At 39.8% G+C, this 13322-nt stretch overlaps 1 protein-coding gene across 1 annotated transcript in view; it reads right to left on the reverse strand.

Moving 5' to 3' along the window:
• The window catches only part of LOC147148002 (histone-lysine N-methyltransferase EHMT1-like), a 57247-nt gene that overhangs the window by 14067 nt on the left and 29858 nt on the right, over positions 1–13322 (reverse strand). Inside the window, exons 11-15 of the mRNA XM_086031350.1 lie at positions 7514–7636; positions 6126–6227; positions 5866–5970; positions 2300–2454; positions 1858–2025 (exon numbers count right to left, since the gene is read on the reverse strand). Coding sequence (XP_085887476.1) covers positions 1858–2025; positions 2300–2454; positions 5866–5970; positions 6126–6227; positions 7514–7636 — 653 coding nt within the window. The remainder of the gene's footprint in view (positions 1–1857; positions 2026–2299; positions 2455–5865; positions 5971–6125; positions 6228–7513; positions 7637–13322) is intronic.

The raw sequence follows: 13322 nt of genomic DNA on the forward strand, positions 1-13322 counted from the left end.
CTTGATATGATATTTTTGCCATATCGCCCACCACAACTCCGTAGCACCATTAAAACTTAAAACTCATCCTAAGAGGCCTACTCCGTGGTTTACTGAGGAAAACCACACACTTAATTATGTAGGAAACTAGAGCGCAAATGGCGTGCGACTAAACTTGAGGTCTTCCGTCAGGCATGGTGCGAGAACTTACTGATATACAAAGAGGCACTCGCTTCAGCCAAAACTAATTATTTCTCCAGATTAATTGTTCTAAATAGAAACAACCCAAAATATTTATTTGATACAGTTGCAATGCTAATGCTAATGTATTCTGGACGAGATTTAGGACTCTGTTCCTAAAACCCCGTTGAATTCCGTGATTACTGATGTTAGCAGGGGTATTATGGCTGATAATTGTCTGACAACCCTATCTCACTGTAAATTAGTATCTCTTGAAAGCCTAACAAAACTAGTGCGTCAAAACAGACAACCTGTGTGCTCGGCCCGCTTCCTGGCAAACTTGTCAAAGAATTGTTTACAACCTTAGGACCCTCCGTCTTAAATACCATTAATTTATCACTCATCTCGGGCACTGTACCAGCAGCTTTTAAGACCGCTTTAATCGACATGTGTTTAAGTGGCCAAACCTCAATCCTGAGAACCTCAACAATTATAGACCGCTTTTAAATCTTCTGTTTATTGCGAAAATTCATAAAAGGTTGTAGCGCAACATCTTAGTGACTATATGGCTGCTAATAATCGATATGAAACTTTTTAGTCAGGATTTAAAGCCGACCACTCTACTGAGACGGCCCTTGCTAAAGTGATGAGTGATCTCCTAGCTATGGACTCCGAAACCTCATCAATACTACTCTAACTTGATCTTAAAGCTGCCTTTGACACTGTCAATCATTACATACTATTAGAACGCCTTGAAGCATGTGTTGGTACCTTAGGCTCAGTAGTCCCTTGGTTTAACTCTTACTTCTCAGAGAGGTCGCACTGTGTAATTCATGGGAATGTGACTTCTGAGTTTTGTAATGTTACATGTGGAGTCCCGCAGGGATCCGTATTTAGACCCCTATTGTTTAGCATCCGCTTGGTAAGTGGTAGAATAATTGCACATAAGTTATCTCCTATTTACTCTTATAAGTATTGTAAGCTTTTACATCAGCATTATAAACTTGTTGAATCATGTAAATCGAAGTAATTTGTGAAGGAAGTGGAATGTTAAAGGACACAGCTGTAAAATAGGAATGATGCTCTTAGAAGAGCATCCCGTGGTAAGACGCTGAGTCCTTGGGAGAGAATATAACAATAACAATGAACTTTCACACACACACACCCACACACCCCCGCACACACACCCACCCACACACACACCCACCCACCCCCACCCCCACCCACGCACACGCACCCCCCCCACACCCACACACCAACACCCACACACCCACACCATCTTCGAACGTGATGCTACATGTTCCCCCCACCCTTTAGAGTAGTCATTTCTATGAATACAATTAGGGACCACCCTGAGAAAATAAAAAGAGAGGAGGCGGAGCGGTTGATCAGAGCATTGTGAGGAATTGTAATTGTACAGTTTCCTTTGTTCTCCTCGCGAGTAAAATGACAATATTGTGTTGTCTTCTCTTCTTTTTGGCTACCAAAACGCATACCGGTATGTGTTTGCCTTACCAGTAGTTGAATGTGTATCATACTCAACACATTTATGTTTGATTTATTTTGCAAAACTGACAAGAACAGAACCGTGGATTTTGGGAACCATTCCATTGCTAAGAGAAAGTCATCCTTAACACATATTGTTCTGTAAACATTATGTTTTTTTACTACCAAAATCAGCATTTCATTTATGCCTACCTTATGAGTACCTGCTCGCCAAGAGAGTCCCAGTTCGTCTTGGTATCAATCAGCTTTTTGCTTGCGTTAAGGGCAATCCATACCTTTGAGCCACTGACGCAACAGTCCAAAGCAGTTTGTCCTTCTCTGTTCTTCTGATTCAGATTAACTCCATTAGACAAAAACAACCTGCAAATGAAACTGGAATCTAAGCACTACACAAATGTTGACACTTTCAATATGAAAGCCACAAAATACCAACTTGAAAATATTATAATCACTCTACTCCAAAGTTGGCTGCCCCTCCTTGTTGCAACCGCCTGAAACTAAGTTGTTGCATTTCCCAAATATAAATAAATCCCAATACCATACTCACATAGGCCTACTTATTTCCTGCTTAACCTAAAAGTCAATTCCAGTTTAGGTCATGGACACCCAAATAAAGCTATAATAGTATACTCACATCACACATTCCAGATGGTTTTCTCTGGCAGCGATGTGAACTGGCAGGTCTCCATGAACATTGACAGCATTACGGTCACACTGTGCATCCAGCAAAGCCTGGGTGACATTAGCACACCCCGATAATGCGGCCCAATGCAGGCAGATGTTCTGCTCCTATAAAAGGGACAGTATACACGTCAATCACATAATCAAGTCATAATAACCTAGATACGAATATAAACATACAGTAATTTTATAATGAAAGTGAAATATATAAGGTGGGTCTCAAAGGTTTTCCCCTACAATGTGAGCCAAAACGATCAGAAAGACTGCAAAGAGATCCTGTAACTTGCTACTGTGAGTTTCCGAGAAGAGGCGAGAGTATTGGCCGGACAACTCGTGGCAGCTTCATTAGGGCAATGCATCTGCTTACAACACCCTGAGCATCTGACACTTCCCGGCTGAGAAGAACATCATCGTGCCGTGGTAACCTCCCTACTCACTCGACCGGCCAGGTCCGGTAAGTAGGGAGGTTACCTACCGTGAATGTGTTTTTTTTTCTTTCCTCCTTGCCAAGCTCAAAGAGGTCATCTGTTTTGAAGACATCGACAACAGAGATGGGCATTCCGTCCCAGGGACGAAACGGGAGGTGGCCCATTTAGTGGACGGAGGACGAGAAGTCTTTTAAAAAGGACGGACTAAGCAAGGACAGAAGTAGGTTTTCGTCCATCCCTGTAATCTTCTCTAACCGGGTCAAGTACTGACTGACACGTTGTGTTGGGTTCTCTTAAAGCGGAAGGCAACCCAGACGTATTTTTTTAAGAATATGTTCTATGCAGGCCCACTAGCATTCTGATTAATATTGTGTTTGTGTTTGTGTAATCCACCTGTTTTATGCCATCTCTGGGGGTGGCCATTTTGTCACTTCTGTTGACTGAAAATGACATCACACACCCTCAGGACTTAGATAACGACCAATAATAACTCATCTTCAGAAAACAGATGAGCCATGACTAGTTATTATTTGAGCCCTGAGGGTCTGTGATGTCATTTTCAGTCGACAGAAATGACAAAATGGCTGCTCCCAGAGATGGCTAAAAACAGGTGGATTTTGCTGCTTAACTCATATTTCATAATAATATTGCCTTGTTTCAACTAGTGGGCCTTCATAGAACGTATTCATAAAAAAATATGTTTGGGTTGACTTCCACTTTAAAAAGAAAGACCACTGTTCTTGTCTGAGATACCACGGAGCCACCTTTATTAACGGCCTGCAACAACATTGTAGAGTTTTTTTTTTTTTTTCTCATGCAGCATTCCCTGTAGTAAAATTGTACTCACAGGCATCGTGTGCCCGCTAGTGGTTCAACGTACGTAATACCATGTATTACACCACAGTACGCCCATTTCACTGACGACTGACAGAAACACGCCCAGCCTGTTTTGGGTGTGTAATCTGGGATAAGGTATGTATGGGGTGTAGGAAAAAAGGTGGCTAGAAATTTTGGTTTGATAACTGTTAACATTTAGTATATACCTTATCCCTTTGCATGTGAAGTATGTCCTTGTCTGGGACATCTCTAGAAGGTGAAAATCTCTCCAAACCGTCATTCATACTCGTGCCAGTGCCACCGTTCACTTACAGCTACGACCCGCAAGTGGAAGTCTTTTATGCTCCTCCTAAAATAACATTGCGTTATTTAATAACCTGAAAACTTACTGTGTTATAACATAATACTATTGTGAAATTTCGCAATAATGCATAATGGATTTATATTGCAAAGTATTGAGTTATAACGCAATCTTAATTATTCCCGTCATGTCCCTGGCAGGCTCCATAGTCTGGTGACAGACTTCGTGGTTGTGTTGGCAGCTAAATGCCATCTTGGTAGACACTTAAAGAGTTGTAAACAATTCAATCCACTTACGATACTACTAGCCGGTAAGTGGATGTGCACAGGAAAATAGCCAGCTAATGAACTTGAAATAATGTTTATGAATTGTGAAATCTCTGCTGTTAGCATCTCTTCCACGGTGTCATGCACGGACGCTTTTTTATTTGTTTTGGGGGTGTGTGTGTGGGGGGGCAGACTGTTGAAATGTAGGGACGAAAACGCTTTGAAAGGATGAGGACGGATGGGAATGGAGAATGATTGTTTATGAAGAAGGATGGAGGGACGATCACAGAATGGGGCCCAGGTCGTGAACGGAGGACGGACAGGCAAAATGGGGTAAGGTGCCCATCTCTGGTCGACAACATCAATATGGCCGTGACCATAGAGCTGTCAAGAATCACAGTTGAACCCATCCAGAGGGATTATTTTGTAGAGGAACACTTGCAGTTTGTCTTTGAAATCCATCTTTTCTGACACACCTTGTATTTCTAATTTCCTTTAGTTTTTTAAACAGTCGCCCCTGTTTGGATTTAAGTTTTGCAGCAGACATAATGTTACGGGAGGAACAAAACACTCTGTTAACCCAGTCTGTATACATTGTTATATTATTGGAATTTCAAAGCTTGTTCCCCTACTTTTTTTTTAAAGGTAAATAAGCGGATCAGATAATGGATGTTCTCTTTTTTTTTTTTGTTTTAAATCTTCATCAATGCCTTTTTTGAAGGAGATACTTACCTGATCGTGTTCATGAAAGGCATTTGAACGCTCATTCACAGGTTTTGAATTGGCTTCAAACTACACCATTGAAACTAAATAAGTGAAAGCTGCAAGTTTTGTGTCAACAAAAATGGTTTCAAATGGTAAATGTTGGACATACACTGCCCTCCATAATTATTGGCATCCCTGCTTAAGATTTGTTAAAAGTCTTAAAATAAATACAATTTTTATTGCATTTCATCTTGTGAAATATTATGTGAGAAGATTAGGTGCTGTTTCGTTGGTCTGATGATCCTGCACAGTGGCCTGATGTCCTCAGCAATGGTGAAAAGTGTTCATTGGTGACCAAAAGACCTGTTCAGGTGAAGGACATTGTTTTTCCTCAAAAGAATGAGAATCCTCCCCGGTTTGCTGTATTTATGCTCTGTATCTAACATTATTTTATTTTTGGTTCAAAGTTTTGACTTTTGCAAAGAATTTTGGCAGTTGCATCATTGCATTTTATAAATCTTTATATGATGTTTTATGACTTTGGTTTCTTCAGCTTTAATAATGATATATTTAGTTCTGTAATGAAATGTGCTTTATAAATAAAAATGTATTGTATTGTATTGTATTGTATATAGATGTGCATTTTATTATATTACTATGGTTTGCGTATATTTAATAATGGATATATTTGTTGAAAGAAATGTAAATTTGCAATTTACTGTTGTATTACTGATTTCATTTTGTTTCAACAAGTCACCTGAATGAAGCACAATTAATGGTGATTGTTTAAGATGCATGTGTGCAATTTTAAAATCAAACAACATGTATATTACGAATGGTTGTCCGTCATGCAGGCCTTGAATGCTGCTGTAAAAGAAGGCAATGTTTCATTGAGACTCAAAATTTCTTCTCCATACAAGGGAACAAAATGTAAAAAAAAGTGTGATATCCCACTGCAAAGATCAATAGTGTCTGAAACTACCTTGTCTCTGATGTTAACGTCTGCCCCGTTTGCCAGCAACAGGTAGAAGACTTTCTTGTGCTTGTGCTCGATTGCCCAGGTGATGGGTGTCCAGCCACCATCATCCTGCTCAAGCACAAGTTACACTATAAATGTAAAACTGATACATACTCAAACAAATATTTGACTAATTACCACTGAGATGTAGAGTCGAAAGGAAACAGAGCTGAGTATTTTAAGTGGTAACTGAGAGCAGCTATTAAATAGTACAATGTGTCTACCTGACAGTTGATGTACTTGCATGTCCTGGAGAGCAGATGTTGCACAATGTCATAATGTCCCAGTTTAGATGCCAGATGCAGACAGGTGAAACCCATTACATCCTGATGTGAGAATATGGTTAAACAAAATGGGACAACTGAAAGGACATGTGATTATATTAAATCTCTCTCCCCCCCTCCCTCTCCCTCTCTTGATGGATGGATGGATAAATAGATGGATGGATGGATAGATAGATGGATAGATATTAGGGCTGGGCGATAATTCAATATCAATATGCATCGCGATTGACACGTGATCGATATCAATAGAAAATGTATGTATGTATGTATGTATGTATATATGTATGTATGAATGTATGAATGTATGTGTACCGTATTTTCCGGACTATAAGCCAAGTTTTTTTTTTCCATAGTTTGGCCGGGGGGGCGACTTATACTCTGGAGCGACTTATGTGTGAAATTATTAACACATTATTACCTGTATATCATTTCACATGTAATTGTAACCCACATAAAGAAAAATAAAGTTAATCCTAAAAGCTATTAAAATGCATGAATCATTTAAACGGTTAAAATCTAATATTTTGTTAAATAAGTAATTAAAATAGTATGATAAAAAGACAATTTGACTGTCTATCAATCCATCTATACAAAATAGTGTACTGTTCCTTTAAATGCGCCGTGCCTGGCTGTGGTGTTGCATCAGCAGCCAGCCAGCCACACACACGCACCCGCACCCGCACCCGCACCCGCACGCACGCACGCACGCACGCACGCACGCACGCACGCACGCACGCACGCACGGAGACGAGGACGAGGACGAGAGAACAGAGAAAATCACGACGGAATACAAAAATACTTTTGGAGACTTGGAAACATTCTACATGGTCGGCGATAAATAAAAGACTTATTTAATTGATCTCCGACCGTTTTGGTGAGGTTATTATTATTATAGTTAAGTTATCTTACCGTAACTTTCTTGTAATGCTACATGTGTAGATGTTAGATAAATGTTACCATCATAGCTCGGTAGAAATGATGTGTACTAAGCGCACAATTTTATTAATTTGATTTATATGGACACAATTATTTGCGTTACACGACAGCTTGGATTCCGAGAGGGGGGGCAACTTATACTCCAGTGCGACTATATATATATATATATATATATATATATATATATATATATATATATATATATATATATATATATAAGCCAAATACATAAATTACATAGACTGCCAGCTGGTGGCAAACTGAACAACTCTACATGGAAGTGAATCACAATACAATCACCGGTCATAACAAACCTACAATGCAAAATGTAATCTATGTACATAAGTATGCATGTGTTCTTGTGTGTGCGTGTGTGCAATGTAAGAAATTACCTTGTGGTTAATAGATGCTCCAGCCCTAATCAGGTACTTTACTGTCTCTAAATGGTTATTTTCGCAAGCTGCCATCAGAGGTGTTCTCTGCTCTTCATCAAACATCTCCAGGTTGGCTCCACCCTATAAACACACACATAGCTCATAACTCAAACATGTTAAATTCAGAATCACAGCATAAAAATTAACATGTATGGGTTAATGAGTTATATGAACAATTTTGGCGAAATCAATGCACATTCAACACTCATCGTGCAATCACTGAGTGAATATGTACAGTAGTTTGGAGACTGACCACAAAACAAATCACACAATTTTGCGATTTATACAAAACAACCCAATTTTGGAGGGGTTTGAACAAAACAACCACATTTTAGGGTTGACTGAATAAATTTCATTCTGTTCCTTATTTGTAATTGAAATTGTTGGTTCTTTTATCTCAGATGGGGTTTTTTTTTGTGGTTATCATTTACCTGACATGTTTCGGCGTGAGTCTTTCGCCTTCTTCAGAGTGTCACATGATTGTGCGTGACTTGTCTTTATCAGCACATTTTAGGGTTGTTTCGTGGTTTATTCATTTGACCTAACTTTTAGGGTTAAATGAATAACCCAACAAGTTGTCTCAGTCCTTTTTCGACCCAATTTGGGTTATTTTTGACCCAACTGTTTTAGAGTGAAAGTAAAGAAAAAAAGTCAACAACTGTGCTGTGAAACATCGACTAAAGGCTGTTGGATTTTTGGGGAGATGACCACCATCATTTGACAAGCTAATATAAACAGCACAAAATGTAAGGAAATGTGTGTTTATTAGATTACTTCTTTCCTGCAACAATGCTTCCTAGCAATACATTTTGGAATTGGAAAGTCGGTTCATTACCCTTTTAAATGGTGCCACATTTGTAAGGAACATGCATTTGTGGGATGAACAGAAGAGCAGAGTATGTGGGCTGTGCCCATGTAAAATGTGCCAAATCTTCCCTGCCAATGGCAAACTGCTTATTTTGCTGTTGCCATTGACTCTTGTTTGACAGTTGGTGGATTGGATAACAGATGGTTGAAGATGGCAGATGTATTGGACATTGTACCTCCTTTTTTTTAATGGTGGGTTTTTTTGTTTACAGAAGTGAAAAGTTCCTATTTTTGCTGTAATGAATTGGAAAATGTGGTGAATTCTCAGACAGATTTTGTAAATTTAAACTTTTTTTATGTACGATGCGCTACCATATTTACCAAACGCGTGACTGGATAACCCTGATAGAGATGTCATGTGTGTGACACAAGCACAATTTAGCATTGAGCAGAGGCGGGCGTTTTACAGAATTTTGTTGGTCCATCATTCGTCATCTGTCAGCGGCTAGGGTACCCGTCCATCATTAGTCAGTCCATCAATTTTCGTGAGAAACTGAACTCTAATCGTCAGTCTGTCATTTAAGTCTGTCAGTCGGTACCGCAAAAACATGTCAGAAAAAAAGCATCTGCCAGTGACAGACTAATGGTCCGTCAGTGACGGACGCGGTTAGTGACGATTACACTGACGGATGAAAACCGACTTCTGTCATTTGTCAGTCCGTCATTTTTAAAAGGTGTCACGTCATTTGTCAATTGTCAGTAAAATGGGCTTCCGTCAGTGACGGACTGATGGAATGTCCACCCCTGGTATTGAGCATGCCTATGCAAATACATCTAGCGTTGATCCTGAAAGGATTAGGCCGCCGTTTGAATTCAACAACCAAATAGTCCCACAGAAAGATGTCCTCCAGATGAGAAAGATGCAGTCGCGCATTTTCAGGCACAAAATAAGTCAAGAGTCAAGCCATCTGCCCAATTGAAGGACATCAATGCATAGGCATCATTAGGCTTTTATTTTGAAGAGTGTCCCGCAGTGTGCCGGACGCGTGCCACCACAATTAACAGGATGAGCAATTGTTGTGGCGGCTGATAGGTCTGAATGATTAATTGCATTTGCAATATAATCGCGATTTGAGAAAATGCGATTATGTAATCGCGAAGGCTGGGGTTTAAATGGTCATTACTTTATTGACTGGGGGGATTGTTCAAGGAACGCTAAGCTAACGCTGCGATGCAGCGACAGCATGATTGATCCATTTCACCTTGCACTGTTAAAACTTCCCGCATGTGGGGAAAAACCCTCACCGTGTACGTGTGTTGTCTATTTTGTGATGTTTTGGCTGCCGTCGGAGCGCGTGTGTGTGGAAGTGTCTGTCATGGGGTCGATGCATGTTGCCATTGACTTCGTTTTACGCATGTTCAAAGTTTGAGCACGCAGACACAGACGTGAGTGTGCGGCTCCTTGGGCCACGACAAATAAAAAGGCATCCATGCAAAGTTGTCAAGCGGTCAAATATTAAAAGGATTAATTCGGCTGTATGTTCTGAACTAAAAGACAGACGAAAAGCTGTTGAGACGCAGCCGATTTGTCATGCCTTATTTAACCATCTATAGGCCCTATGTTAAATTGAGTGAGTGATTTAAGAAGTGCAGTCCCTGTTTGGATACCACGTTTCATGAAATCAAGTGACGTGTAGCAAGTGGTAGAGTCACTGGATTATTGTTTTTCGATCTGTATATGAAGTTGAGTGATTAAGAAGTGCAGTCCATGTTTACATCATGTTTCATGAAACAATGTGGTATGTAGGAAGTGGCAAAACTACTGATTTTTTAAATGATTGTTGTAATCTGCACTTAACTTACAGTACAGTATCAATTATGTTTACACCACACCTGTGTGGCAGAATTATGTCATGGTAAAGGCTTACCAAACTGCACATCAAAATTAGTAACTATATACTGTACACCTCTAATTGTAGTAGATTAACTCTTTCATATTAATAAATGCTTAATTTGAATTTACCTCAGTATTCTACAGTACAATGCATTGTTTGTTGTAATTAAGATTAACTGTTGAAAAATACGTTAGAAAGCAGGAACGGTCATCCCTCCGTCCCAGATGGACGTCCACTTTTGGGGCGGAGGACGGTGGTGACACGTTTTAAAAAAGGGGCGGACTAAGCAGGGGCAGAAGCGGATTTTAGTCCGGCTCACTAATCGACCCGCATGCGTGACATGGTCGCGAGGCGGCCAAAGTTCATATCAACCTACTCGATGAAATAGGCAAACAACAAAAATTGCATCCGAACACTTCAAACGAGGCACTAGTTACACAACTGCTCAGGAGATTTTTCAACAGGAGATACAGCGCGAGTTCTACTAGTACGACGTAAAGTGCCGCTTAAGATTTGCAGTGTCAGTTGTCCTGCTATACTTGAAAATTACATTCAATCTTCTTCACAACATAACAGCTTTGCCTTTACACCGTAATGTGTATGCAAACCTGGCAGTGAGGTCAACTGTTGTTGTGCGGTCCTCAGTTTCATAAACACGAATGCATACGTGTCCAGAATTTTGCTCAGCACGTTCACAGTGGAAGTGGGAACAAATCTAAATTAAAAAGTAGTGTTTAGAATTGTGGCAAATTCATATATTCTTGTGTCATGGTGCTTTTGAATGAATAAGACACCAATGTCAGTCTGCAAAGTGGTGTCAGTGACAATCACTCCGATTGGCTGTCAGCCAAGAAATGCAAATCAGTGCATGAGAGACGAATTTGTAAAATGGTATACAATTTATTTCAGTTCTTTTAAGCAAGCAATATTGTATTTTTAACAGTATTGCATTGGTTCAAGTAAAACAATTTTTCAATGTTTAAAATACAGTACTACTGTATATCAATTCTACCAAAAAAAAGTGATCTTTCCAGATATATCGACTGTAAAATTAACAATTAATTGTTCTGTTGTTTTACAATATGGTGCCTTAAAATACACACCGATACATTGTTATTCATATTACAGATTTTTGATGTCATGATTTTACAGCACATTGTTAATTTCACAAACATTTTTTACAGTGTGGGTACAATAAGCTCCTCGCTCATGGTTCTCCAAGCATGGTCTCTTTTTTCTTGTCCTGGTACTTGTAGCTGGCTGTGTCATGTAGTGACAAAAGGAAGCACTCCCTGGACCGGGCGTCTCTGCCTATCCGTTCAGAGACTGACTGTTCGGATATTTTATTTTATGCCCTCCGAAATGGCTCATCAGAAGCACACAATGTTACAACTCGTGTTTGAAATATATAAACTCCCCATTTAATATTCATAAGTTGTCAGTACTGACGCAGACACACAACAGTTGATGCTAATGAAAGTATACAGATAGCAAAATGGCATGACAATCTGGGTTAGTAGATCTCTACATAACCACGGGCTGTGTGCTCCTGATTGATGGTTCAGGTAAAATGACAGATGACAATCAGCTGGAATTTGTAACCTTTGCACCGACACCACAGACATTCACAGAGGCATAAAAAAGAATAGCAAACACATGAAGTGCACTGTATTTTCCGGACTATAAGTCACGTTTTTTTTCATAGTTTGGCCGGGGGTGCGACATACTCTGGAGCGATTTATGTGTGAAATTATTATTATACCTCTATATCATTTCTCATGTTATTGCAGTTCCATCGGCCCACGGGTGGGTTTTTCGCGTCGTGCCCACGGGAAATTCACTATATACTAGGGATGGGAATTTCGACTAATTTGTCCGCCGACTAGTCTCAAATTTTATTTGCGACTAGTCGACTAGTGTATAAGCAAGAAAACTTGAAATTTAATACATATTGAATTCAAAGTTTAAAATGCAAATGTTTTGTGCATTTGGCCCAAACATTAAGGACTAGGGATGGGACGAGACAAAAATCCCACGAGACGAGATGTCTCACGAGATTGAGTCCGCGAGATCGAGACGAGATTTTTGCTAAATTTCAATTACCTAAAGTAATTTTTTCACTTTTCAAAATGTTTTTTATCGAACAGACTGCAAGAAAATTAATCATCTAGCTCTAAAGTGTAAATGCAAACAGGAGTCACTTTCGTTACATGCTCTCAAATATTGCTGCAATAACAGCTAAAGCTGAGATCTTTCCTCTTACTGAATACTTTGACAAAATCCAACTGTACTCGTGGGGCAGTAACTCAATTGTATAGTGTTTTATGTTAATTTATTTGCTTTATTTATTTATATTTTATATATTTGTTCATATTTATTAATATACAGTATTTATTAATAGTAGTATCACTGCCTCTTATTGTTTTTTTATTTATTGTATTGTTTTTAAAGTGCCTTGTTACAGCTCTAGCTGTTATGAAATGCACTATATAAATAAAATAGTATTGTATTGTAGAGAGGGCGGCACGGTGGTCAACTGGTTAGCACGTCCACCTCACAGTTCAGAGGTTGTGGGTTTGATCCCGGCTCCGGCCTCCCTGTGTGGAGTTTGCATGTTCTCCCCGTGTCTGCGTAGGTTTTCTCCGGGTACTCCGGTTTCCTCCCACATTCCAAAAACATGCATGGTAAGTTGAATGGACTCTCTAAATTGCCCCTAGGTGTGGTTGTGAGTGCGTATGTTTGTCTCTGTGTGTACTGCGATTGGCTGGCAACCAATTCAGGGTGTCCCCCGCCTACTGCCCGAGGACAGCTGGGATAGGCTCCAGCACGCCCCGCGACCCTTGTGAGGATTAGCGGTATCGATAATGGATGGATGTATTGTAGAGTTCAACTTGTTTCTCAGTCGATCGATCTTCAACAAGAGGAATGTCACTGCGTCTGTGTCAAGATTTCTGCAACTCGTCGTAGTTCTCGGCTCCTCAGAGCTGCAGACACGGCACACCGCTGCTCTAGATCGCGAGCCATCATGTCCAAAGAGTTTTTCTAGCACGTGATTACGTCCATAA

This window comes from Filicampus tigris, chromosome 5 (genome assembly GCF_054856515.1).
Source record: "Filicampus tigris isolate MCC_2025a chromosome 5, RoL_Ftig_1.0, whole genome shotgun sequence".
NCBI classification, from domain to species: domain Eukaryota; kingdom Metazoa; phylum Chordata; class Actinopteri; order Syngnathiformes; family Syngnathidae; genus Filicampus; species Filicampus tigris.